General features: G+C 40.6%; 2 protein-coding genes across 3 annotated transcripts in view; one reads left to right on the top strand and one right to left on the bottom strand.

Annotated features, from left to right (window-relative positions):
• The window catches only part of dzip1l (DAZ interacting zinc finger protein 1-like), a 109,372-nt gene extending 93,521 nt beyond the window's left edge, over positions 1-15,851 (bottom strand). Inside the window, exon 1 of the mRNA XM_078409946.1 lies at positions 15,721-15,851. The gene's annotated coding sequence lies outside the window, so the exon portion shown is untranslated. The remainder of the gene's footprint in view (positions 1-15,720) is intronic.
• Positions 15,852-16,905: 1,054 nt separating this feature from the next.
• stk25b (serine/threonine kinase 25b) overlaps positions 16,906-24,286 on the top strand; it is a 53,400-nt gene continuing 46,019 nt past the window's right edge. Inside the window, exon 1 of one of the 2 annotated variants that reach the window (XM_078410659.1) lies at positions 16,906-17,116. In XM_078410659.1, the coding sequence (XP_078266785.1) occupies positions 17,081-17,116 (36 nt within the window). In that variant the 5' untranslated portion in view covers positions 16,906-17,080. The remainder of the gene's footprint in view (positions 17,117-24,286) is intronic. The other variant, XM_078410660.1, reaches the window with a different exon arrangement.

Raw genomic sequence — 24,286 nt, 5'->3', positions numbered from 1 at the left:
AATAAACAGGCTTTCCAACGGTATAAGATTTATTGCCAAGAAGCATTGTTACAACAAAGAAATAATCTACCAAACACAAATTTCCTTACTTTTTGTGCTATGTTTTATATCCTACTCCTTGACAGGTACCATTGTAACAAGATAATCAATGTTATTCACTTCACCTGTCAGTAGTCATAATGTTTTGGCTCATCGGTGTAGATCTCCAGCAGAATTTGCAAACCTTAATCCTGGATGTTAGTGTACAGAAGCAAGTCGTCGATATATGAACAAACCGATGGAAAGTTGCACTGGGCATCATATGTCTGTGAAAATTAGTGAGAGTATTATGAAGCCATGGTAACATACTGTAGCAATAATTCAAAAAATAAAAGCAAATTTATAGCACTCTTCCTTCATTGCAGTGACTATCTGCAGTGACCCACTGAGGATATCAAGACTCTTTGGATACTCAGGTTTTTAATTTGGAGTCTGATTCTCACCACTCAAGAGTAGGATGGAGTGAACTGTAGAACCAGAAGGGGAATGGTGAGTAAAAGGGAACCACTAAGAGGAAGGGGGAAGACAAATGGCGACATTGAGTCGGGTGGGTTGGGTGATGAGTGGATGGAGGAGGAGGAAGAAGAATCTGCTCATCACCCACCCCATCCCTAATATGGGACCGCTATTTTTCTCCCCTCCCTGTTCTCTTCTACCTTCCATCCCATCCTCTTAGAAAGTCAAAGAGCATGGAAACAGGTCCATCATGCCAATCAAGATACCCCATCCAAGCTGGTCGCACTTGCCTGCTCCTGGCATACCCCTCTAAACCTTTTCTATCCATGTACCTGTCCAAACGTCTTTTAAATATTATTAGACCAAGTGGACCCGTTGGGCAGCACCCTCTCCTCCCCCCCCCCCCCCCTCCCTAAAAGTTGTCCCTCAGATTCCTTTTAAATCTTTCACCTCTGATCCTAAACTTATATGCTCTAGTTCTTGATTTCCCCCACCCTGGGGAAAAAAACTATCTATTCTTCTCATGTTTTTATACACATTGCAAGGACATCCTTTAGCCATCTGCGATGAAGAATTAAATTCCTACCCTGCCCAACCTCTCCCTATAGCTCAGGTCCTCAAGGCAACATCCTTGTAAATCTTCACTGCATTCTTCCCAGCTTTATGGCATCTTTCCTATAGCAGGGTGGTCAAATCTGAGCGCAATGCTCCAAGTGCGGTCTCACTAACGTCTCGCACAGTTGTAGCTTAACATCCCAGTTTCAATACTCAATTCCCTGACTGACATCAAAAGCCTTCTTTACTACCCTATCTATCTGTGATGCCACTTTCAGGGAACTATGTACTAATATGTACTAATACTTTAGGTCCCTCTGCCCTACAGCCCCCCCTCCTCGCCCCCCCCTCCTCCCCCCCCCCCCCCCCCCCACCCCCAGGCTCGACACCTCACAATGAAGGTCCTGCCTCTTGTTTCTACATTTCGAACTTCCTTTCTCAGAATCAGAATCAGAATTACCTTTCTTGTCATTGGAAAAAAACAAGTCTTTTGGACGAGATTTCGTCACCCACAGTCCAACAGTAAGAGCAATAAAATAAGCAATTACACACACAACCACAAACCAACACAAAACAAAACAAAAATAAACATCCATCACAGTGAGTCTCCTCCAGTCACCTCCTCACTGTGATGGAAGGCCAGAATGTCTTTTCTCTTCCCCTGCCGTCTTCTCCCGCGGTCAGGCTGTTGAAGTTGCCATGTTCCAGGCCGCGCCGAACCATCATTTGCACCCTTTTGTCATTACACTTAGCACCTCCAACCTTGGTTACTCAATCTTATCCTTCTCTCTCCTACCTCAATAATCTGTCAATCAATCCCTCCTTCCCTGTATCCACCTATCACTTGCCATCAGTGGGTATGGGGAGAAGGCAGGAATGGGGTACTGATTGTGAATGATCAGCCATGATCACATTGAATGGCGGTGCTGGCTCGAAGGGCCGAATGGCCTACTCCTGCGTCTATTGTCTATTGTCTGACTCTTGCCCTACCTCTTCTATCATTTCACTCTACCAGTTATCTCCCGTCTACCCCATCAATTTGAAGGATCCCGACCTGAAATCTGATCCTGACCTCATCTGTCCATTTACCTCCACAGTTGCTGCCTGATCCATTGAGTTCCTTCAGCAGATTGTTTTTTGTGCAATAATATTAATGATTGGTTCATTTGCAATAAAGCTATGATAGCTCACTGTCTGAATAGTGGAAAATGGCAAAGTGTCAACCTGGCTCTCAGGTGCTCACTCCTGCACCCATCCACTCAACAGGGCCCAGGTTCCCTCCCTCCCATGAAATTCACTTGATTCTGTTTGCCGCTCCCCCTCGAAACATACCCGGCCTTGTTTCTCCACTTCCCTTTAAATGTACCTGGTTCACTGGAAAAAAAGTATTATTGTATGTTTAATATCTTATAAAGTGAATTAATAGCACATCAGAGTATTTGTATAATATCTGATAGTCCAGAAAATCTGTAGGTCGGGCATCACCAATTTCAGGCCGATAGGATTAATGCAGTTTTACAACCATTGAAACTTTGAAGCTTCTACAACCATGTTCAATGAGCTAAAAACATGTTTAAGTGCAAAAAAACAGACTACTGGAGGAACTTAGCAGGTCAGTCAGCCGGAGGTTGCAGAGAGACCGGATAGAAGTATGTAAAATTATGAAAGGCGTAGATAGTGTAGAATCTTTTTCCCAGGATGGAAAAAATCAAATACTAGAGGGCCAGCGTTAAGGTAAGAGGGGCAAGGTTTAAAGTAGATGTGCGGTCGGTGCAAGCTTTTTACACAGAGGGTGGTGAGTGCCTGGAACCTGCTGCTGGGTGTGGTGTTCGAGGCAAATACATTAGTGGCGTTTAAAAGACTTTTGGATAGACATATGGATATGCAGAGAATAGAGAGTTACAAGTGCAGGTAGATAAGTGATGATGTTAACATCATATTCTGCACAGTCATTGTAGGCCGAAAGGCCTGTTCGTGTGCTGCGCTGTTCTATATTCTATGTTATATCAGTGGAGGGAAATGTCTGACAACATTATGGATCAACATCTGCAGATGCTTGCATTTCCATGTTTAAATAAGTCACTGACTCTTGAATATCCCCCACCCTGATACAAACCTTTTAGACATTATTTCAATTCAAACAAAAGATGGTTTACAAATCTCCAGACGAGTGACATCCACTCCACAGAAGATTCACCATTGCTGACCCTCAAAATAGCACCAAGCCTGCTCCCTCAACAAGCACTCCACCAGTCCCATGGTTGGTGCTACCCAAACCCAATGGACCAGAACACCCTGCAGAAAGTTTGCACCAATCGACACATGGGCTCTCCAAAGGGTCTTCCAAAGAAGCCACAAAGATTGTGTGTTGGACCTTCAGATGGTTTATAATGACATAAATCAAGATACCTCAAAGCAGAATCCAATGGGATCCTACTGGTCCTAAACTGACCACAATCACCATACTGCTACCCTCTCTTTTCTACCCACCAACTGAACATACCTCAACTGTGAATTATTTCCACTGACATCCACGTTCTTTAACTTTCTAGTGCAAAGCTTCTGAAAGTCTTTCCTTTCCACGACACACACACAGCTTTACTGTCAACAGGCACTATCATACCCTTTATCAGGTGTGAGGCCTGATGCTTTATCACTTCCTCAGAGAAAACCTGAAAGCTACTTGGGCAAGACTCCCACTTCATGAGCTTACATCAGCCATAGTTTATTGTTTTTAATTTTATTCATTTAAAAATACATTTATGTTTTTTTAAGGTTTCACAACATTGAAACATAGAAAATAGATGCAGGCATAGGCCATTCGGCCCTTCGAGCCAGCACCGCCATTCAATATGATCATGGCTGATCATCCAAAATCAGTACCCCGTCCCTGCTTTTTTTCCCATATCCCTTGATTCCTTTAGCACTAAGAGCTATATCTAACTCTCTCTTGAAAACATCCAGTGAATTGGCCTCCACAGCCTTCTGTGGCAGAGAATTCCACAGATTCACAACTCTCTGGGTGAAAAAAAAAATCCTCATCTCAGTAGTAAATGGCCTACCCCTTATTCTTAAACTGTGACCCCTTGTTCTGGACTCCCCCAACATCGAGAACATTTTTCCTGCATCTAGCCTGTCCAATCCCTTAAGAATTTTATATGTTTCTATAAGATCCCCTCTCATCCTTCTAAATGCCAGTGAATACAAGCCCGGTCGATCCATTCTTTCATCATATTTCAGTCCCGCCATCCTGGGAATTAACCTGGTGAACCTATGCTGCACTCCCTCAATAGCAAGAATGTCCTTCCTCAAATTAGACCAAAAGTGACACCCAGTAACACCAACAGTAACAGGCTTTATCATTCTAAGTCCTTATTCAATAATTAATGTATTTGGAAAAGCTGGGACACTAAAATTGTCAGAATGAAGGAAAGAGGTGACATTATTTGTCAACTAGACCAAGTGGACCCGTTGGGCCCAAACCCCTCCTGCATTGGTGCAGCACCCTCTCCTCCCCCCCCCCGTCTCCGTCCCCGTCCCCCTCCCCCCCACTCCACCCCTCTCAACCCACCTTATCCTCCCTCCCTCTCCTCCTCCCTCCCTCCCTCCCCCCTCCATCCCTAGGAGATAGATTTAAACTTTAAAATGTAAATAACAAAAAATATAACAACGATTTCAATGAAACCTCTTCCATTAGCACCAAAGGGATGATGGTGAGTAAGCTGGGCCTAAAATTGTCGCACTATCGTGTACCAATTTGGAACAAACAAGCAAACAAATGAGAGTTTCAGTATATGGATGTCATAAAGTATTCAATCTGCATTTTGGAGAACTAGTCAAGAGTTAGAAATCCTAATGGTCACATACCTGATTTAAAATGCTTTACTCTCTAGATAATAATTGCCAACAGTAGATGGGTAAACATCATCATGGTAATATTTAATAGAAATATTTTTTAAATGTTTCACATCTTTAATATTATGAAAGGAAAACATGGGTATTGTGAATTCCGTCTTCCTTATATACTCACATTACCCGACACATAGGGATTATTTCCAATAACTAAAACATGAGTCAGTTTTGGACAGTCACTGTGGGATTGGGACTTTTGAATTATAACCCCTAGTTCAGTTCAACATTCAATGTGAATTTGGATCCAATTACATAGCCTTGATTGCTTTGCAAAGATTCTTTCATAGTCAGTCCAAATGAATTAAACAATACTTTGTTGCTGTTTAAGGGAAGTTTAATTAGGAAACATATAATTCTATTTCTTCAAGTTTCAACTACTCTATTTCTAAAGAATGACATCAAGAGTGATCAAATAAAGGAAGACAAGCTACTTCTATTATTGTTATCCGGTTCTGCTGTTCTGAACATACTTTGAGCCTTCCCCAGATCATTAATGGACAATTATGTCTAATCATTGAGGGAAGTGTACCCTCAAGAGGATCTTTAAACCGTCTCATTAGTTGACCTGAGCTAAAATATAATTTGAAAGAATTGAGCTATTTTCAGTGACCTTGAACTGGAGATGGGGAATAACAGGAATAATTTCATTTCTGATCTTTATTCATTACTTGCCAACTTCATGTTGGCTGAAAGAATTAAGGTCATCATTTCACACTATCATGGTCAAACAAGTAACAGAAGCAGACTGACTCAACTCCCTCACTGAAGTCATCAGATGAGAGCTGACAAACTAATGAAAGGCGAGACAAAACAAAAAAAACAGTAAAACAGGAAAGAAGCATTCATTAAGGTTTACTGTCTGAACTGTGATTTAATGAGCTCCCATGACAATATCTGATACTATGAAAATAAATGGTGCAGGAACAAATTTTCTAACAACCAGGAAAAAGTTAAAATATATCCAAGGTCACATACCTCCTATAACCTTTCTCGGTCAAGAGATAAGAGCACCTGAACTTGCGTGCAGTGTAAGCATCACCAATCCAGAGGAGCTAAATCAAATTATGAGCCAATATAATATGGCTTAGTTGTATGGTTCACAGGAGTGAATGTTTTCCCTGTAGTGAAGTAATTACAATGTTTGTTGGCAAACAGCAACTAGCAAGGGTGAAGAGAAAAGACACGAGGATTGATAATTATTCCAGTATTGCCTTTGGTCATATTTGCACATCCCAACTTTCCCTTGGGTGGTCTAATCACAGTGCTGGAAACCTGCAATGGCAGAATGACTTTTTTAATGATTAACTCCCTACATAATTTTCAGGCCATGTTCTTGGTAAGTCTCCTTCCACTTAGAAACTTCTGAAGCTTTCAACAGTGCTTCAGGGCGTTAACTATTTGGCCACCAGTTATTTTCAATCCCTGGACTTGTGCTAAAATTGAGAGGTTAAAGCAAGACTACACCTTCCCCCCAAAGATGAGGTGCAAAATTCCCACAATACATTTCAAAAATAGGCAGAATTATCCGTGAGCCCACTCCCCAAAATATATCACAGAAATAAAATATAGCGAGTGTAAATTCAACCAGAAGAAGCTACAAAATACCCAGGGGATTAAGTACCATCTAGAACAGATATATTGATTACATTTTTGTTTGTGAGATCTTGTTGTGCATAAATTGTTTGCCACCTTAGATTTCAAAAGTACTGCATTTCATTTCATTGATAGTAAAATTATCGAGGACATGCTGTAATTATGTCAGTTGCTAAAGAAATGCTAGTGTTTCCTTCCTTCATACTTTCTTTGTTGTTAAGACCAAGAAATTGTATACATATCAATGGCTCATATTCAGCTTCAGGTAATCATTTTAACCTAACTCACTCGTGGAAAAATCATACAATTGAGTGGAACTGTGGTTTTATACTTTATCTGACATCTGTCTCTGTTGACATCAATGGACAGTAAAACTTAGAAACATAGAAAATAGGTGCAGGAGTATGCCATTCGGCCCTTCGAGCCAACTCAGTATCCCGTACCTGCCTTCTCTCCATACCCCCTGATCCCTTTAGCCACAAGGGCCACATCTAACTCCCTCTTAAATATAGCCAATGAACTGGCCTCAACTACCTTCTGTAGCAGCGAATTCCACAGATTCACCACTCTCTGTGTGAAAAAAAACAACAACAAAAACGTTCTCATCTCGGTCCTAAAAGACTTCCCCCTTATCCTTAAACTGTGACCCCTTGTTCTGGACTTCCCCAACATCGGGAACAATCTTCCTGCATCTAGCCTGTCCAACCCCTTAAGAATTTTGTAAGTTTCTATAAGATCCCCCCTCAATCTTCTAAATTCCAGCGAGTACAAGCCGAGTTTATCCAGTCTTTCTTCATATGAAAGTCCTGCCATCCCAGGAATCAATCTGTTGAACCTTCTCTGTACTCCCTCTATGGCAAGAATGTCTTTCCTCAGATTAGGAGACCAAAACTGTACGCAATACTCCAGGTGTGGTCTCACCAATGCCCTGTGCAACTGCAGCAGAACCTCCCTGCTCCTAGACTCAAATCCTCTCGCTATGAATGCCAACATACCAGTCGCTTTCTTCACTGCCTGCAGCACCTGCATGCCTACTTTCAATGACTGGTGCACCACGACACCCAAAACACATGCGAAGCAAGTATTGAACCCAAATCTTCTGTATTCCATTTGAAGGTTTAAATAAAAACTGATCCAATGGCACATGTAATATTTGTTGGCTAACTGACAATCCTTTTCAACATAAACTTCTTGAACTATAAAGCATATACATTGCTATTGTATTGATATAACCTAATGTTATCTGGTTGATATCTGAGGCGGTACACAATTTATATACAACAAGATCCCACAATTCTGCCTGGTACTTGGACTCTTGCAGAATGTTGTACAAAAGAACCCGATGGAGAAGAAATTTTAAAAAAAATAATAAGTTTAAAAAATTTAATCAATAGCCAACTGTTTGATGAAATATAGCTGAGCAGGGTAACCAATGTCACTCTAACTCCATTGAAATGTATAAGTGGGAGAAGGAGAGATAATATGTTTGACGAATAAATGCACATGAATCATTAACTATAATGCATGCCATTTCCCTTCATTGTAAAGACACATTTCCGTCAGAGCAGTCTATAGGCTACTCCACTGTAAAAGAGCAATCTCCCAACATCATTGATTGGTCTTGACCAGATGTAGAAATATATTTAGGAATTGTGACATTGAAACAGGGAATGACAGAAGAGGGGATTTTTTATTCATTTGGAGCACCAGATCAGCATTTAACTGGCCTTACAAAAGTAGTAGTTCTAGACCCTTTGCAGTGCTTTGTTGACCCTATAGCAGAAGCATCCATGTCGCGGGGCTGGAAACTGGAAGCGTCCTGAGCTAATTCTGCTACCACCATCGTCGACTGTACAAGTGAGGCTCCTACTGATTGTCGCCGGAAGCTTGCGCCCTTTTCAGGACGGACGATGACAGTGATGTAACATTTGAATGATGGACACGAAAGAAGAAGTGCTTTGCTCAGGATGATCCCACAGTTTAGTTAGCTTGTTTAGTCATTGAGAAGAGGGAATCAAAGATATATTTCCATCCAGAGAGTGTGTAACTTGAGGGTGCATTTACAGATGGTGATCTAATTATATAGCGGCTTCTCTTGAGCTTCTGAGCAGAAGCTACTGCAGGTTTGTGAGATGCTTTCACATAATCCTCAGTGAATTGAGTAATGCATTTTATGGATGGTGTGCATGTTTGTTACTGGATCTGCACTCATCCAAGCATCATACTCCTTCCGACTTGGCTCTCACAGATAGGTGAAAGAATTTGCACCAGAAAACAAGGCACTTGTTGCAAAATTCTCAACACTTGTGAACGCACAATTATTTTATCTTGGGCGAACAGTGACTCGTAGGTAGAGATGGGAAAGTTCTGTGTGGTACTTAAGGTAATGAATGTCAGGTGAAAATGGTTAGATTCGCTCTTAATGAAGATTATTATTACCACACACATGTGCAGTGTAAATATTATTTACCACAGAGATACATGACACTGCCAAAGTTGGAACCTGGTCCAAATATATATTGTCTAGGTATTGCTGCTTTTTGACACTGGTTTATTATTTTGTCTTGTTGATGCTGCTCAGATTCTTTACTAGATCAAAGAGCATTCATAATCCTGTATAGTTCTATCAGATCAGCACTCAGCTTCTTTTGTTCCAGGGGAAACGAGCTCAGCTATCCAATTTCTTCCCAAAACTAAAGTCCTCCAAACTAAGCAATATCTTGGGGAGTTTCCTCTGCACTCTTTTCAATGCCATCAACTGCAGTTCTAATCTGCAGTAGGAAGTAGAACTATTTGCCAGAACTTCAGACTCCACCTGCATTGTTCATCGGAAACTTAGATTTATGGCTGCTGTTCTCTGAACACACAAGTCAAGAGGCCACCGCGGCGAGACCCATTTTCCTCCTCCTCCTTCCTTCTGCCATTCATGATCTTCCTTCTTTTTCACCACCTCTTTGTCATCCGGGAAGCCCAACAGGACTGACAATGGAAAATAATCTTCAAATTGAAGCTGGCATTAATGCTGCCAGGACCAGTTGTGGGAAAAATAAAAGACTAGACGGAACAAGTAAATCTGCTGGAATTTCATCGATTGAAAGTGTGTGTGTGTGAATGCGAAAGGTTAATGAATTAGAACATGACATTTTTTTTATGAGCGACTATTTCATCATTTGTATTGTCAGTATAGGCAGTCCCCAGATATTGAAAGGTTCTTTTTTTCCAGAACATCCATAAGTTAATTTTTGTCTTTAAGCTGGAAAATGCACATAATTCACTTGTTATGGTTATCACATCTCCACAATAGTGCAATTAACAGCATCAAAGGCATATAAAACTGATAAGAAAGGATAATAACTAAAATTGTAAGAGAGAGGAAACTAATACTGTTTGTAGCAATGAACAAAACAAGTATGTCAGACTCTTCAATTTAACAATATTATGGGAGCTCACTCATACGTACGGATGTCCATAAGTCAGGCATTTGTAACTCGGGAATGACTGGTCTCTGCCCTGATTTACTGAACCAAAAGCTTTGCAACCAGAGTCATAGAGTCATACAGTGTGGCAACAGGCCCTTCAGCCCAACTTACCCACACCAACCAACATGTCCCATCTACACTAGTCCCACTGGCCTGCGTTTGGCCCATATTCCTCTAAACCTATCCAATGTATGTACCTGCCTAGCTGTGTTTTAAACGTTGCCATAGTCCATGCCTCAATTACCTCCTCTGGCAGCTCGTTCCATACACCCACCACCCTTAGTGTGAAAAATTTACCCCTCAACCGCTCCCTCCAGCACAAAACCTTGATTCCCGCAACATCCTCGTAAATCTTCTCTGTACCCTCTCCACCTTGACATTTTTTCTATAACATGGTGCCCACAACTGAACATAATACTCTAATTGCGGCCTCACCTACGTCTTATATATCTGCAACATGACCTCCCAACTTCTATACTCAGTACTCTGACTGATGAAGGCCAATGTGCCATCTTTGATATTGGACGTTATACACGACTTAATTCACATCATATTTCCTCACTGCAAGAAATAAGTCCATTTTGGTCCATCATGTCTATCCTAGTTCAAAGTGCAATGATATTCCTCTTGAATTTTCCCTGCATGTCCCTGTATTCCCATCAATATTCACGGTCCCTTTAAATTCATTCCTGCCACCAACAATCTACATTGTAATCCTCTATTTAAATGACTCAGCTGAACGCACCACCTATTAACCTCCTGTGTTAAGAATTAAATTCCATTCTTGATTTTTCACGATGTAAGTAATGAGCACAGAAGGACGCCATTCACCCACGTTGCCTGTATTGGCTCTGTTGTAAATTATCTATTGTAAATTATCTAAACTCTCATTCATCCATTCTTTCTTTTTGGACCTACATTTATTCACCAAGAATGAATCCAATTCTCTTTTGAAAGTTATTGAATTTGCATCCACCACCCTGGCAGGCAACTCATTCTAGGTCATAGCCACTAATTGTATCTCTTCCACCCTCTCTTTTTTTTTGCCAAGCATCTCAATCTGGTTCCCAAATTCTCTGCTAATGGAATTAAAACATTTCCCTCATTGATTTCATCAAAACAACACAATTTTAAAAGCAGCCATCAAATTTTCTGTTCTAAAGAAAACAATTCCATTGTTTCTCATCTCGCATTCCTGGTAACATTCTAGTATTGCTCCTCTGCACCTCTTCTGAAAGGGTGATGCACAAAAAATGATACAATACTCAAGCTGAGGGAGAATATGTTTCAGAGCCCCATTGAATTTTACACACAATGCCTCTATTTACAAGGCCAAGGATTCAAGATGTTTTTTCATAACTTTATTTAATCTCCTGCCATTTTAAACATGCACTTATCTCAGCTCCTTTATCTCCTTTGACGTTATATCTACAGTTTGCAGTTTATACTATATATTGTTTCACTTATTAACATATTTACAAAATACTTTTGTGCTCAGAGAAAAATATTTCCCAGATGAGAATGTACCAAAACAAAGCCCTGTTACACACTTCTCCATCTTAAAACTATCAGAATTAAAGCCATCAAACTGTATGGTGCTATGGCTGTAATTGATGGAAAAGTATAATGTTGAAAATGGTTACATCTATAGATTAAATGAAGTCAAGGAGCGGGAAGAAGTGCAATTTTGAAGTATGACATTTGCATGCACTTTAGATGTAATGGGGAGATTTCAACATAAGATATTTTTCACAAGTTCACAAGTTATAAGAGTAGAATTAGGCCATTCTGCCTATCGAGTCCACTCCACCATTCAATCATGGCTGATCTCTGCCTCCTACTCCCATTTTCCTGCCTTCTCCCTATAACCCTTGACACCGTTCTAATCAAGAATTTGTCTATCTCTGCCTTAAAAATAACCACTGACTTGGCCTCCACAGCCCTCTGTGGCAATGAGTTCCTCAGATGAAATACCCTCTGACTAAAGAAGTTCCTCCTCACCTCCTTTTTAAAAGAGCGCCCTTTAATTCTGAGGGTATGACCTCGGGAACATCCTTTCCACATCCACTCTATCTATGTCTTTCACTATTCTGCCAGTTTCAATGCGGTCCCCCCTCAACCTTCTAAACTCCAGCGAGTAGAGCCCCATTGCTGTTAAACGCTCATCATATGCTAACCCACTCATTCCAGGAATTATTCTTGTAAACCTTCTCTGGACCCTCTCCAGAGCCAGCACATACTTCCTCAGATATGGGGCCCAAATTTGCTCCAAATGCAGCCTTAACAATCGCCTTATAGAGCCTCAGCATTGCAGCTCTGTTTTTGTATTCCAGTCCTCGTGATATAAATGTTAGCATTGACTTTGCCTTCCTTACTACCTTACTTTTAAGATTTCAGATGGAGAAATAATGGCAAGGTAGCTTGTTAACGTAAAGAAAACAGGAAATGGATTTCATCACATGACATTTTAAAACTTAAATAAAGAATCAGTACTTCAACAATGAAAATCTCACCCAAGCCTAACAATTTATACAAACCTTTAAATTAAAGAATTGAATGAGAATGAGATATTAGGTGAACTAGTTTTTTTAAGTTACAAAGGCCATCTGATCCAATTGAGATGTTTAGAGTTGTGGAGGTGGTTAACAGGATAGAGAGAGATTAATTTTTCACTCTCAAAGAAGATCTCACAATAGGAGGATTTTTACATTTAAATAGAAATGGGTAAAAATAAATGCACCAAAAAAAACTTATTTAGACAAGGAGAAAAAAGCACACAGTCCCTGCCGGCCCTTGGACACAAAGTGAATCATTCTGTAAAACTAGAGACAGAAGCTCAACTGGAATAAAAGGTTCATGACAACGTTTGAAAAAAAGATAGGCTGACAAACTGGATTGTTCCGTGCCAATTTTTGGTACAAAGGAAGCCAATTTGGCTGGAGTTTCAACCATGAATCGCAATTGCACAATTGTGGTAAGCCTCACAATACTTGTTAAATCCACACTAGTTAGAGGTATGCAAAGCAGACAGTTGCAATTGTTTATGCTCGTATAATGCTAATTTGATGCTTGTTCTGCCAACTTGAGTCCCAACATATTGTGGTAGCTGCATTCTAGAAAGCTGGTCCAAACAGCATAAAGAACCTCCACCAAACGTTCCATTTAAAGATTTCTGCAGTACTTAAATTGTAGTGACAAAAATAGAACATAGAACAGTACAACACAGGAATAGGCCTTTCAGCCCACAATGTGCCGAACATGAAGCCAAGATAAACTAATCTCATCTGCATGTACATGATCCATGTCCATCCATTCTCTGCATATCCATATTCCGATCTAAAAGCCTCTTTAAGCCACATAATATCTGCCTTCACCCTAGCAGCTTGTTCCTACATCCACCACACTCTGTGAAAAAAGGTCTCCCTGTACATCTCCTTTAAACTTTGCCCCCCCCCCTCCCCTTAAAGCAATGCCTCTAGGCCTTGACATTTCCACCCTGGGAAAAAGGTCCTGTCTGTCTACCCTATCAATGTCTCTCATAACTTTATATATTTCTACCAGGTCTCACCTCAACCTCCAGCTGTCCACAGAAAACAATCCAAATTGTCCAATCTTGTAACTAATACTCTCTAATCCAGGCAGTATTCCGGTAAACCTCTTCCGGGCCCTCTCCAAAGCCTCCACATCCTTCTTGTAATGGGGCAATGAGACTGCTCGCAGTACTCCAAATGCAGCCTAGCTAAAGTCTGAAAGAGTTGATTCATGACTTCCTGACTCTTACATTCAATACCCCAGCCAATAAAGGCAATCATTCCAACAGCTTTCTTTACCACTCTATTAATTGTGTTTCAGGGAGCTATGGACCTGGACCCCAAATTCCATCTGTACATCAATGCTGTTAAGGATTTTGCCAATAACTGTACACTTTCCCCTTGCATTCAACCTCCCAAGTGCAGGAACTTGATCTCACAGTCTCCATCGTAGGAAATAGACTATTGACTGACGTCAATTACAAACCCACTGACTCCCACAACTATCTTCCCCCACCCCCACAATCAGTCTGAAGAAGGGTCCTGACCTGAAACATCACCCATCTATGTACTCCAGAGATACTGTCTGACCTGCTGAGATATTCCAGCACTTTATCATTCTGTTACTGCATAGGTTTTTCTGGGTGCTCCTGTTTCTTCACAGATACCAAAGATGTTCCTGTTGTAAGATAATTGCCCACTGTAAATTGATGACACCCCTCTTCCATTTCTTGATTGACCCCCCCCCCTCCCAAGAAGAGGCTTTCTATTCTAGGACCCCTGAGATTATCTCTTTCTTTAATAAATGTGGTTTCCCTCCTGCTATCATGGATGGATTCTTCACCTGCGTCTCCTGTGTCCCACAATTCTGCTCTTGCTCCACCTTCTCCTTGAGAAAACAAGGATAGAGTTCCCCTGGTACTCATCTTTCACCCCACTGGCCTCTACATCCAACATATCATCCTACGGCATTTCCGTCACCTCCAATATGATCCCACCACTAATCCCATCTTCATCCCTTTCCTCCTTTCGCAGAGACCGCTGCATCCATGTCGCCTTGGTTCACTCATGCCTTCCCACTCAATCTCCCCCCCCCTCCCGAGGGGTACTATCCTCTCCTTACAGGTGAGACAGTGGTCCATATGCACCTCCTCTAATGTCATCTACAACATCCAGTGTTCCCAATGTGGCCTCCTGTACATTAGTGAGACCAAGCATAGCCTCACTGACCATTTCGCCAAACACTTGCACTCAATCCACCATGGCCGAATGGATCTCCCGGTGGTTATCCATTTATGCTCCCCTTGCCATTCCCATACTGACCTCTCTCTCCTGGGCCTCCTCCACTGCCAGAGTGAGGCCACATATAAACATCGTCATATTCCACTTAGGTAGCTTACAACCCAAAATTGAATTCTCCAATTTTTCGTACCTATCCTCCTTCCACCTCAATCCTTTACCAATCCTCCTTTTTTCTTTACCAAAATGCCATGTGTCTTAATTGTATCATTGTCTTACACTTCCAGAGACTTTGTACATAAAACAGAATAATGCATGTGCCAGTTCAGCAATATCATTGCACGCAGTTCTGTTCACCCTATTATAGGAAGGATGGGGAGGTTTTGGAGTGGATGCGGAAAAGTTTACGAGAATGCTGCCTGGATTAGAAAGTATTACCTATAAGGAGAGATTGGTCAAACTTGGATTGTTTTATTTGGAACGCTGGAGGTTGTGGAGAAACTTAATAGAAATGCAGAAAAGTATGATAGGCATAGATAGAATAGACAATCAGAACTTTTTTCCAGGGTGTAAATGTCAAGGTGAGAGGGGAAACATTTAGAGAGATTTGCAGGACTTTTTTTTTTTACATAGAGTGGTGGGTGCCTGGTACAATCTGCTGGGGTGATAAGTGGAAGCATATATGATTCTGACATTTAAGAGGCTTTTAGATATGCATATGGATAGACAGGAAATGGAAGGATATAGATTATGTCCAGGTAGAAGAGATTAGTTTCACTTGGTATTTTGTCGGCAAGGACATTGTCGGCCGAAGGGCATGTTCCTATGCTGTTCTATGTTCTATGCTTAGCCAATAGCAGACAACTTGTCTAATATACTATTTTCTTTCTTTACCTTTTCTTTAATGTAGCCTTTACCTTTTTTCTAATGACTCCAACAGTTCCTGATTGTTAGATTCTTATAGAGTGCTGTATATTACTAGATTTTCAGAATCTTTCACATTCTGGATTCTTTCTTGGAGCCTGACATGTTCCACATAGGAACTGCTGGATTCTCAGTCGGTCTGGCCTCTTGACCTTATCCCTATTTGGTTCTCATATATCCATGCTCCATTGGGTTCATTTCTTGACTGAATTATCCCTGAGCGATTGTCATACAGATTTTCCTGTGTTCGAACCATACAAGTTTTGGATTCCTGCTGGTTAATCATGGATATTCTCCTCAATTCTATATTTTTCAGGTCTTTGATCCCTAAAGAGGTGTCATGTATCCATTTTTCATGGTGCCCTCACTTTCCCTTTCTTATGGAACCCTTACTGCTGCTGGTTTACTGATCCCAACGCACCGATCTGATGCTTTACTCTGGGCCTCGTCCTGACTGCCTTCTCATACACTGTTCTCACGTGGATTTGCTTCTCTTGCTTGTTTTATTTCTCTCAGCAAGGATCCTATCTGAAGTGGGTTTCGTGTTTTTTTGTTAACTGCCTTATCCCAGCTCAACGTCAACTTCTTGCCAAGTAGTTATCCCAGTCATGTCCTGTGGTTGATTACTTCTTCTAGGGTCCTATTTTGCTCCTTTTCCCAGCCGGGTTACTAGACTGGGTTTCCTAATTGGTTATAAACACCATTTACGTATTTTCCTTTTCAAAATTCAACAGGTTACGTTTTCCTTGCTGTTTTTTTTCTCTCGATGGGTTTGGACATCCCAAGATATTCCTTGGTTCTGGAATCCTTCTCAGTTGATCATCACTGTCGCTGTTATAATTCCTACTGGGCTGGGATACGATGCTGGTGTTTCTCAGCAGAGTTGGGTTAAAGGTGTCAAATTTCCTTCAGCGAAGCTATTTACGACGTTTAAATAACGTCGTGTCGTTCGCAGCTGTGAAGACGGCGCTACATCATTGCTGGGATGACGGGCGGCCGCTCCAAGGACGAGGGGGGTGGTGGTGTGACGCCAGCCGAGGCGGCCTACTCAGGCCGGAATCTCCGCGCCCGTGCCATGCACGCTGGGAGACGTAGTCCTACTCTCTCGCCGCCGGTCAGCGCGGAGCGGCCACAAACGGGACTTGGAACTCCGACTCCCGGCGTGCTTTGCGACACGCGGGCGCCTGCGCAGTCGGTGGGCAGTAGGAGGGCTGGAGACCCAAACAGTAAAGAGCTGACGGTTTTTTTCGCGGAGGCTCGAGGCGGCCTTCGGAGGGGGTAATGGTCCCTCGGGCCTGTCGGTAGAGGTTGTACTGCAGTCCTCGACATCAGACCCCACCCGGACTGCGCTTCATGGAAATGGCTCACATTCGGGACTTCAGTTTACAGGTAGGAACAGAGGCAGTTGCTGGCGTTTTATTGGCTCTGGTTGGTCTGGGGGGGGGTGTGATCGGGATCCCCCCCCCCCCCCCCTCCCTTCTCTCTCTCCCCCCCTCCCTTCTCTCTCTCCCCCCCCTCCCTTCTCTCTCTCCCCCCCGCCCCCTTCTGTTCCCTGTCTCACAAATAGACTTTAAGTCCCCTACTTTGGTCAAGTTCAAGTCAAGCCATCGACCTGTCCACCTCCCGGAGCTGGCTGCCCACGTGTGAACCGACCTGATTGGCGCTCACCAAGGTCTGGGACCCTGGTGAGTGCGAGTTGGCAGTGCCCAAGTCACAGAGTAAACGTCCCAGCAGCTTGTTGAATAACTTTTTATGTACTGATTTAAACGTTATACGTGTGCTATTGTGTCTTCGGACTGAAAAAGAACTGAGTTTTCTTATTATTAGTACCCTGATTTGATAAACCAATTCCAGTATTTTATAATTGAAATATCCATCCTAGCGATTCATTTTTGTGATGTGATTTACAGACATTGTCACTATCCCAATTTACCTGCATCCCTCTCTCACCTGACCTGCCCCTGACTCCTGTTTCATGGTTTCAACTAATCCCCTATTAAATCATTCCAATGCAAAAGTTCATTGGATAGGTATGCAGGCAATTGAATTATAGAAAATGGTCAGTATCTGGTGCCAATTTTCTCATGCCTGTGAACGGGATAGTCGCTTCTCCCACGTTGTTTTGAATGATATTCTTTTCTTACATATCTAAATTTATTCATTATTTGATTTGATAAGGAGTCATTATGTGAGATGGCTTATTACAATCAGTGAGCTTCAAACACTGTTTCTGTTGATCCTATAAATCAGCTGGTTAGAAGTAGTGATTGCAGAAATCCTGTTCAGGGCCTACAGCATAAAATGGAAACCAAGTAGAAGTGACATTTCATCAGATTGGTTTAAGATATAACCTGAGGCTTTATTTCACAGATATTTGAAAGCATATTCAAAATACATCAGAAATGCCAAAAAATACTACTATGAAGGGCAACAGCATTTAACTTGAAATAAATATTCTTTAAAAATTGTCATTGCATGTGATCTCCAGAAGGGACTTGAAGTGACTCTGTGGCTGGAAGGCAGTAAGAGTGTAAGTGAATTACCATGATCAATCCCTAATCAGACTGTTGAGTGTGGAAATATAAGATCTCTCAGATCCCATAAGTATTGGTTCCATCATAACCAACATTATTGAATCTTTTAGTCCTTATTGATGATGGCGAGGAATCATCAAGATTGTTGTGATTAAATAATACATAATACATTACAATAGAGTAACTAAAATCCTGGAGTTTAAAACTAGGTTTTGTTGAAGGATTCCTGGCCTGAAACGTCACCTGTTCATTTCCTCCACAGAAACTGCCTGGCCCATTGAGTTCCTCCAGCACTTTGTATTTTACACTAGGTTTTGATGAAACAACTCTAGTAAAGTTGCAGTGTGGCTCTTTTAAACCATGTAGACCAACATGGCATAGAATTATTCACAAAATGCTGGAGTAACTCAGCAGGTCAGGCAGCATCTCGGGAGAGAAGGAATGAGTGACGTTTTGGGTCGAGACCCTTCTTAGTTTAGCAACATGGCATAGAAAATTGCCACAGTAACCTTCAATCTACCATTCAGAAACAAGACTGTAGTTGCTGGAATCTTAAGCAAAAAACAAAGTGCTGGAGGAACTCAGCTGTTAGGCAGCATCTGTGGAGGTAAATTGACAGATGGCATTTCAGATCAGGACCCTTCTTCAGACCTGAAAAAAAAAATTACACTCATTCTCCCCAACCATTTGTTAACTGACAAAAATGGTTATAGTAGTTACTGAATAAATATATCAGCCACATCTGTGTTAACCATATCTGATTTGGGTGGAGCATGCAGCTGCCCAAGTGGGTGAACGTGGAAGAAAAAGTTGAAGTTGAGTCAACAGACATGGTGAAAAAATTGAAGGTGTTGGAAATCTGAAATTAAATCTAAAGGTTGGAAATAACAGATCTAGTGGTGTACATGGAGAGCAAAACATGACACTGTTAACAGTTTTAAGGTGTTAACTCTCTCCATGGATGCAAGTCAGTTTCCAGAATTTTCTGTTTTTATTTTGGCAAACATTGCCTGATTGTATGGATGCACAAAAAATGACTGCCGTTTACAGATGATTAATCCGAGATAATGTTTATTCAAGGTATGATGGATGTTTAATTAAGAACAACCTATCAGAGAAAGCATTTCTATTAAAATTGTTGCTTTCTTTGGAACAATGTTGTCCAGTGAAGTTGTTGGTTAACCATAGGTGTGGCCAAGGCAACATCAATTTAGAAAAGGTTAAAAAAAAGGCCTTGCATGTAGTTTATGTAAATGAACATATTCTTAAAATATTTCAATGTAAAACTTCAGTTTTTCTAATTCTTCAATGTTTTAAATTGAGGTATAAATTTATTAGTCGATGGTCAAGTGTGTTTAATTGTCATATGTACCGAAACAGAACAATGAAATTCTTACTTGCAGCGCACAAAAGGTTTGTAAACACAATACTCAATCGGTAACATACTAAACAAAAAAACATTCAATAACTGAAAAATAACAATACAGTGGAAAAACATAGCACAAGCCCAAAGTCCTCAGTGCAACCAAGACAGTTCATAGTTCAAAGTTTAGATGATGTTTGTAGTGTTCAATAACCTAATGGTTGATGAGAAGAAGCTGTTCCTGAACCAGGAGGTCATGGTTTTCAAATTCCTATACCTTCTTTTCAATTGAATGAGAGTGTGGCCAGGATGGTGTGGATCCTTGATGATGCACCTCCTATAGATTACTTCAATTGTGGGGTGGTCAGTGATGGACTGGGCATTGTCACGACTTTTTGCAATCACCTTCATTACTGGGTAGTCAAGTTGCCAAACCATGCCGTGATGCAATTAGACAATATGCTTTCTGTTGTACACCTGTGGAAGTTCAAGTGAGTATTTGTTGACATCGCTAATCTCCTCAATCTACTAAGGAAGTAGAGGCATTGATGGGCTTTCTTTATGATTACATCAATGTGCTGGGTCGTCAGATCCATTGATGAAGACAGGTTGAGGCTCTTTGGCCTTCCTCTTCTGATGCCAATAATCAGCTTTTTGGTTTTACTGACGTTGAGAGCAAGGTTGTTGTTCAGGCACCATTCAATAAGATGATCGATCTCTTTCCTGTACACTGACTCATTGTTACCCATTATTTTATTAAACAATGGTGGTGTCATCAGCGAATTTAAAGCTGGAGTTCAAAATGTGTGCAGCTACACAGATATGGGTGCAGTTTGAGTAGAGCAGAGGTATGAGCACTCAGCCTTGAGGTTATGGTTATTGAGGACGAAGTGTTGCCAATTCGTGCCGATTATGGTCTGTCGATGAGGATGTTGATGATCCATTTGCAAATGGATGCACGGTGACTCCATTCCCTGAGCTTGGTGACAAGTTTGGAGGGGATGATGGTGTTGAATGCCAAGCTGTAGTTGATGAACAATGACTTGATACACGTATTGCCATATCTTATTGTAGCTTTCCGGGTTTAGACCTGTAGTTCCAATCCCATGTTAACTGCAAATAGAATTAAAGTTGGTTAACAAAAAAATATCAATGGATTTAAAATTAACCATTGTCTCAACATTTATCATTTTCAGTTCAATACATTAACCTCTGATTGAATAGCAATGCACCTCCTAGCCTCACTTTTGAGTGATCATTTTTATTTTAAGAAGTGTTCTTTAGTCCAATATATGTAACATATTTATGTTTTTTAGTCCAAGCTCCTTAAATAACAGAAATAGTTTTTTCTGTATCACCTACATCCATTTTGACTAATGTCTCAAACTTCAATCAAATCATCACTGAATTCCAGGGAATGTAACTGATTTATAATATCCTCGGAATTTAATCTTTAGTTTCCATGCAGTGTATCCTTCTGAAAGTCTGGGTCAGAAAGTCAGACTGAAGAAGGGTCTCGACCCGAAATGTCACATAATCCTTTTCTCCAGAGATGCTGTCTGACCTGCTGTGTTACTCCAGCTTTTTATATTGATTTTTTGTCCAGTTCTTTGATTCTAAACAGCACCTGCTTCAACTTCAACTTTAGCTAATGGTTTCATTATTAATACATTTAATAATTTTTAGACTGTTAAATAAATAAGATTTCCCTGCCATTTAGTTAATAACTGAGCTAGCTATAAAGAGCTCTGTGCAAATCCATGTTGTCTCTTTGATGAGCTGAAAATTTTCAAGCTATTCAGTCACTTTATCCTTAATTATAGACTCTAGTAATTTTATTACAACTGAAATTGGGATAATTGATCTATAATTCCCTAGTTTCTCCCTCACTGTTCTTAAATAGTCAATTGACAAATAGAACTAGAAAAACCTTGCAAGTGCAAAATCAATTGGGATGGTGTGACATGATTGTGCCATTTTCGCAGGGAAACCTGGTTAGTTTTATAATCTAACGAGATGCTTTCTGAATTGAGAGCATATTGCAAATGGTGTAACTATAAATATCCAATATTCCCACATACTTTTTTTAAAGCCTTTAGGATGGAACCCGTTTGGGTCCAGGCATTTGACATTCCTCAGTGTTATTGTTTCCTTCATTGTTAGCTAATTAGTTCAGGTTAATTTTGAAATGCAAGGCATGCTGTATTATTCCTCCAAAGTATTTACCCAACATGCCTGCTGTTTCTTTTTTTTTTGGCCACAAAAATATATTTTAAAAATGCACATAGATAGGGTAGGTGCTTCATTTCAGTCCACAATGATGAACCCTGTGCTTTTAGGTAGCTGTTATTTTAATTCTGCATGCCATTCCACTCTAATCTCTCTTTTTGATTTCTCACACTATTGCAATGAAGCTGAATCCCAAGGAATAGCACCACCTCTTTATAGAATTTGGGGCTTAATATTGACTGACAATTTCAGATAATCAGCACTCCACTCTTGTCTGTATTTCAATCATATGGTGTATATCAACTCCCTTTCTGGTCTTTTACTACTTGCATCGATTACTTGCACCTCTTCCAGTTATTCCGCTGGCATCTCCACCATTTTGTAATTCAGTCTCTCTGTATGTAACAATAGCAAGGCCATGGGTGACGTTTCAGGTCGAGACCCTTCTTTAGACGTCTCGGCCCGAAACGGCACCTATTCCTTCTCTCCATAGATGCTGCCTATTCCACTGAGTTACTCCAGCTTTTTGTGTCTTATCTTCGGTTTAAACCAGCATATGCAGTTCCTTCCTACACAATAGCAAGGCCGTGCATAGTTCTGGCCATCGGGCTATGGGAAATAAACCATTGCACGGGAAAAGGTATGGAACATATTTCCAAATTGTTAGCTGAAAGATTAGATAAGATTAATTTGGGGTATTTTGGAACAGAGAAGGCTGAGAGGAGATTTGTGTAATAAAGTAAGAAGGGACCCAGATGAACTAAGTAGAAGCTGCATGGTTCCACTTCAAATAGCAAAGGGATGGAGAAATAGGAGGGTGTAAATTTAACTTAATTGGAAGATAGATTAGAGTGAATCCGAGGGGAGGGAGGGAGTCACCAAGAAGTGGGATCCTATCTGGAAGGGCAGAAATCCTCACTAATCCATACTAAAATGGTACTGAGAAACCATGATCTGCGTAACTGCAGACTTGTGCTGGGAAGTGGGATTATGTTGGCTAGCTTTTAAGATTGACAGCCACAATGAATGAGTTCCATCACTGTAAATTTTCTACAATGCTCTTGTACTCCACAGATCTTGCTTTTTGTTCTCTCTACCTCACCCTAACATTTCTCAGTGGTGAAAATAATGTTACTTCTAAATTTTCCCCATTCTGATGAAATATTAATACTATTTCTCTCTCCACAGATGCTGCCTGATCTGCAGAGTATTTCCATCTCTTTCTATGTTTACTTCCAGTAAATGATTTTGACATCCCTAGGAGATTTCTCTCCCTGCTCTGAAACCTCTTGCTGTGTGCTTAGTCACTAATTATATCCAAAATGCAGAGATATGTGCAGGGTTTTGCATTTTCTTATGCTTTTTGTTTTAGTATTATGTTACCCCTTTCTGCTCTTTAGTTATGCATGAATATTATTTTGGTTGTTTGTGTTTTGTTTTTCTTTGGAAAGTAAAAACTGAGTACATCAATTTCCTTCCATTGATCTTCTGTTGTTTTACCCATTAGCTCCTTTGTTCCATTCCATTGAAGCCAGCCACGCCTAAATCTGTTTTCATAATGACTACCTTGATTTCAGACACCGTGTTGAATTTGATCATGTGGTAGTCATTATTAGATAAACGCTAATGTGATGTTGTTAATATGGGTTGTTAATTACATATGGAGTCATAACTAAATGCATTGTGGACTTCCACTCCCCCAATTTGTTGATTGTAGAATATATTGTTGCAGAAACCTTTTTACATTTTCAAGAAATTCCCCACATTTCAGGCATCAACTAGTCTGCAGATTTCAACCTTTGTGAAAATAAAAAACAATTCTGCCTGTATCATCTGTATATTCTGCCACCACAATGTCATGTTATTTTCTAAGATTGCATTGCATGCTTATCTCCTGTCATTCAAGTTACTTCATTCTCCATTGCTGAGGTTCCTTTGCTTTCTACCACTTTCTCAATCTTCTCTACAGAAGTTATTTATTTAGTTTCCAATGTTGATCAAGTTTCTGTGTTTCAGCAGAAGAATCGAGTCATCAAAACCAAGTTAAATTTACACTTGGTTATTTCAATGTGTTTCTCTTACTCCATATATTTACTTTTTCTAGTTCTGCAAATAAAGCTTGTGCTGTTGGTTTAAATTGCATATTTGATACCTCAAACCTCATCCGATGAACCGTATATTTTCACCTGCTAAAGAAAAAGTTATTTGAATATAATGGATTACAGTAAGCCAATATATTTTGCTAAATGTTTTTGTTCAGTGGTACAATCTTGTGAAATGTCATTATTATTATGCAACAGCAGCATATAGTTTTGGTCATAGACCCTGTGAATCTACTGCAAAAAACTATGCTGCAAATCTTAAATTGCGGAATCATCAAGGCAAAGATGATGGAAAGAGATTTGGGTTTTTAAGGAGATGGTTGTTTTTTTT

Source organism: Rhinoraja longicauda, chromosome 13 (genome assembly GCF_053455715.1).
Source record: "Rhinoraja longicauda isolate Sanriku21f chromosome 13, sRhiLon1.1, whole genome shotgun sequence".
NCBI lineage: Eukaryota > Metazoa > Chordata > Chondrichthyes > Rajiformes > Arhynchobatidae > Rhinoraja > Rhinoraja longicauda.
Note: the sequence above shows the minus strand (reverse complement) of the source record. Positions and strands in the feature narration are given on the sequence as shown.